The 4008-nt window shown below is 47.3% G+C and overlaps 1 protein-coding gene across 1 annotated transcript in view; it reads left to right on the plus strand.

The window, feature by feature from the left end:
• Positions 1-419, plus strand: part of SUPT16H (SPT16 homolog, facilitates chromatin remodeling subunit) — a 99735-nt gene extending 99316 nt beyond the window's left edge. The window contains exon 26 of the mRNA XM_090130129.1: positions 249-419. Coding sequence (XP_089986255.1) covers positions 249-358 — 110 coding nt within the window. The 3' untranslated portion in view covers positions 359-419. The remainder of the gene's footprint in view (positions 1-248) is intronic.
• The last annotated feature ends 3589 nt before the right edge of the window (positions 420-4008 follow it).

Here is a 4008-nt window from a genome sequence, read left to right on the forward strand (position 1 = left end):
CTTTGGGGCCTATGGGGTCAGTGGGGACATTTTGGGGTCAATGGGATCCATGGGGTCACTGGGGTCCCTTAAACCCAACTCACTGGACGCTCCATAAATCCTCAAAATGACCCCAAAACCTCCATTTTTTTAATTTTTTTTTTTTATTTTTTTCCTTTTCCCCTATAAATCTTTCCTCTCCCCGCCCCCTAAATCCCAATTTTTTATTTTTTTTTTCCCCCAAAATCCCTTTTTTTCACCCCAAAAAGCCGACCGCGAGAGCCAATACGAGGAAGAGGAGGAGCGCGGGAGGGGGAGGAAGAGGAAGGCTGCATCCCACAGCCTGCGTGGGGCCGCCCCTAAAAAGAAGAGGAAGTGACCCCAAATCCGTCCCTACAAACCCCCCCCCCCTTCCTCCCCCCCCCCCCCCCCTTTTATTTCGGACTTCGCCGTTTTTGGGGTTTTTTCACCCGATTTTTGTTGTGTTTTTTTTTCTTTTGTTGTTGTTGTTGTTGGGTGCGGGGGGAGGGAGGGGGGGGGGGAAGAAGGTGGGGGTTGGGGGGTTTTGGGGTTTTTTTTTTTTGGGGGGGCGGGGTGGGGAGGAAAAGGGGGGAATTTGGGCTTCGAGTGACCCCAAAATGTCCAAAATTTGACCCCAAATTGTTCCAAAATGGCGGAAATTTGAGCCAAAATTTGACCCAAAATCGGATCGCTGACGTTGACCCCAATGGGGATTTGGGGGGATCCTAAAGCTGTACTGGGGCTGGAGACCCCAAAATATCCCGAATTTGACCCAAATTATCCCAAAGTTGTTCCAAAATATCCAAAATTTGCCCCAAAATATCCAAAATTTGCCCCAAATTGTTCCAAAATGGCAGAAATTTGACCCCAAATTGGAGTCCAAAATCGGATCGCTGACGTTGACCCCAATGGGGATTTGGGGGGATCCCAAAGCTGTATCAGGGCTGGAGACCCCAAAAAGTCCCAAATTTACCCCAAAATGTCCCAAATTTGTCCCAAAGTATCCCAAATTTGGCCCAAAATATCCAAAATTTGACCCAAATTGTTCCAAAATGGCAGAAATTTGAGCCAAAATCGGAGCCCAAGATTGGATCACGGACGTTGACCCCAATGGGGATTTGGGGTGATCCTAAAGTTGTGTTAGGGCAGCAGACCCCAAAATGTCCCAAATTTACCCCAAAATGTCCCAAATTTGTCCCAAAGTATCCCAAATTTGGCCCAAAATATTGAAAATTTGACCCAAATTGTTCCAAAATGGCAGAAATTTGAGCCAAAATCGGAGCCCAAGATTGGATCACGGACGTTGACCCCAATGGGGATTTGGGGTGATCCTAAAGTTGTGTTAGGGCAGCAGACCCCAAAATGTCCCAAATTTACCCCAAAATGTCCCAAATTTGTCTCAAATTATCCAAAATTTGGCCCAAAATATTGAAAATTTGACCCAAATTGTTCCAAAATGGCAGAAATTTGACCCCACATCGGATCGCTGACGTTGACCCCAATGGGGATTTGGGGGGATCCCAAAGCTGTATTGGGGCTGGAGACCCCAAAATGTCCCAAATTTACCCCAAAATATCCCAAGTTTGTCCCAAAGTATCCAAAATTTGGCCCAAAATATCCAAAATTTGCCCCAAATTGTTCCAAAATGGCAGAAATTTGAGCCAAAATTGGAGCCCAAAATCGGATCGCTGACGTTGACCCCAATGGGGATTTGGGGGGATCCCAAAGCTGTATTAGGATTGGAGACCCCAAAAAGTCCCAAATTTACCCCAAAATATCCCAAGTTTGTCCCAAATTATCTGAATTTGATCCGAAATATCCAAAATTTGACCCAAATTGTTCCAAAATGGCAGAAATTTGACCCAAAATTTGACCCAAAATCGAATCGCTGACGTTGACACCAATGGGGATTTGGGGGGATCCCAAAGCTGTATTAGGGTAGAAGACCCCAAAATGTCCCAGATTTACCCCAAAATATCTCAAATTTGTCTCAAATTATCCCAAATTTGCCCCAAAATATCCAAAATTTGACCCAAATTGTTCCAAAATGGCAGAAATTTGAACCAAAATTTGACCCAAAATCGCATCGCTGACGTTGACCCCAATGGGGATTTGGGGTGATCCTAAAGTTGTGTTAGGGCAGCAGACCCCAAAAAGTCCCAAATTTACCCCAAAATGTCCCAAATTTGTCCCAGATTATCCAAAATTTGGCCCAAAATATCCAAAATTTGACCCAAATTGTTCCAAAATGGCAGAAATTTGACCCCAAATTGGATCGCTGACGTTGACCCCAATGGGGATTTGGGGGGATCCCAAAGCTGTATTAGGGCTGGAGACCCCAAAAAGTCCCAAATTTACCCCAAAATATCCCAAATTTGCCCCAAATTATCCAAAATTTGACCCAAATTTGCCCAAATTCCCCAGAATTGACCCCAAAACTTGACCCTGTGCTTTGAGGCTCTAAAAGCACTCAAAATACCCCAAAATGCCCCAAAATTGACCCAAATTTTGCTGTTAATTTTTTGACACAGCGAGGATCCTCAAAAATATCCATTTTCCTCACAGAATTTGCCCAAATTCCCCAGAATTTACCCCAAAACTTGACGCCGTGCTTTGAGGCTCTAAAAGCGCTCAAAAAAACCCCAAAACGCCCCAAAATGGACCCAAATTTTGGTGGCAATTTGGGGACAAAACGGAGATCCCAAAAATGTCCATTTTCCCCTCAGAATTTGCCTAAATTTGGGCAGTTTTACCCCAAAACTCTCCCTACGGATTAACGCCCACAAAAAGTCTCTAAAAGCCCCAAATTGCCCCAAAATCGCCCCAAATCCCCGAGGACGCCACAGGGGATCCCAAAAATATCCATTTTCCTCACAGAATTTGCCCAAATTCCCCAGAATTTACCCCAAAACTTGACCCCGTGCTTTGAGGCTCTAAAAGTGCTCAAAATGCCCCAAAATTGACCCAAATTTTGCTGTTAATTTTTTGACACAGCGAGGATCCCCAAAAATGACCATTTTTCACACAAAATTGCCCAAATTCCCCAGAATTTACCCCAAAACTTGACCCTGTGCTTTGAGGCTCTAAAAGCGCTCAAAAAAAACCCCAAAACGCCCCAAAATGGACCCAAATTTTGGTGGCAACTTGGGGACAAAACCGAGATCCCAAAAATACCCATTTTCCCCACACAATTTGCCCAAATTCCCTCGAATTTACCCCAAAAATCCAACACCCCCCCTTTTTCAAACCCCGGAACGCCCCGAAACGCCCCAAAATTGCCCATTTTCGGCTTTTTTCCCCCTATTTATCCCCTCTCGCCTTTTTGGGGGGGGAGGGGTCCCGATATTTTTATTTTTTTGGTCTTTTTTCGGACCCCCCCCCCCTTTTCCCCCCTTCCCCCCCCCATAGCCGGTAGCTCTACGGTCTTTTCCGCGCGCCGCGTTCAATAAAGCAGAAATTTGGTTTTGTTTTTCCTTTTTTTTTTTTTATTTATTATTTTGTTTCGTTTTATTTCGCTTTTTTCGCTTTTTTTTTTATTTTTTCTGTGACGGGGGGGGGGGGGGGTGGTTGGAAGCGCTCTTTTCGGGACCGCGGCGCTGAAGGGGGAGGGCTCGGCCAATCAGCGCGCAGCGCGCCCGTGCTTTCAGCCAATGGCTGCGCTCGCTGCGCACTCAAGCCCCGCCTTCTGCTGGGAGCCAATGGCGGCGCGGCGCTGCGTGGCGTCAACCAATCGCTGTGCGCGCTGCGCTTTGCTCCCGCCTTCCGCCGGTGGCCAATGGTGGGGGAGGATCGAGCAAAGAGGCGGGCTCAGCGCATGCGCTCTCCACCCTTCTCCCCAGCGGGCGGGGCTACGCAGCTACTCACCCACCTATTGGATAATGCGTTGACAAGCTTTCCGCTCAGCCAATGAGGTGGTAGGGGTGCTGAGCGCGGTCACGCCCTCTCTCCACCCGATTGGGCGCGCGGGAGAGCGGCAGATCCACCAGCCAATGAGAGCGCCGGGAACGA

Source organism: Phasianus colchicus, chromosome 39 (genome assembly GCF_987193195.1).
Source record: "Phasianus colchicus chromosome 39, bPhaCol1.hap1.1, whole genome shotgun sequence".
Classification (NCBI taxonomy): domain Eukaryota; kingdom Metazoa; phylum Chordata; class Aves; order Galliformes; family Phasianidae; genus Phasianus; species Phasianus colchicus.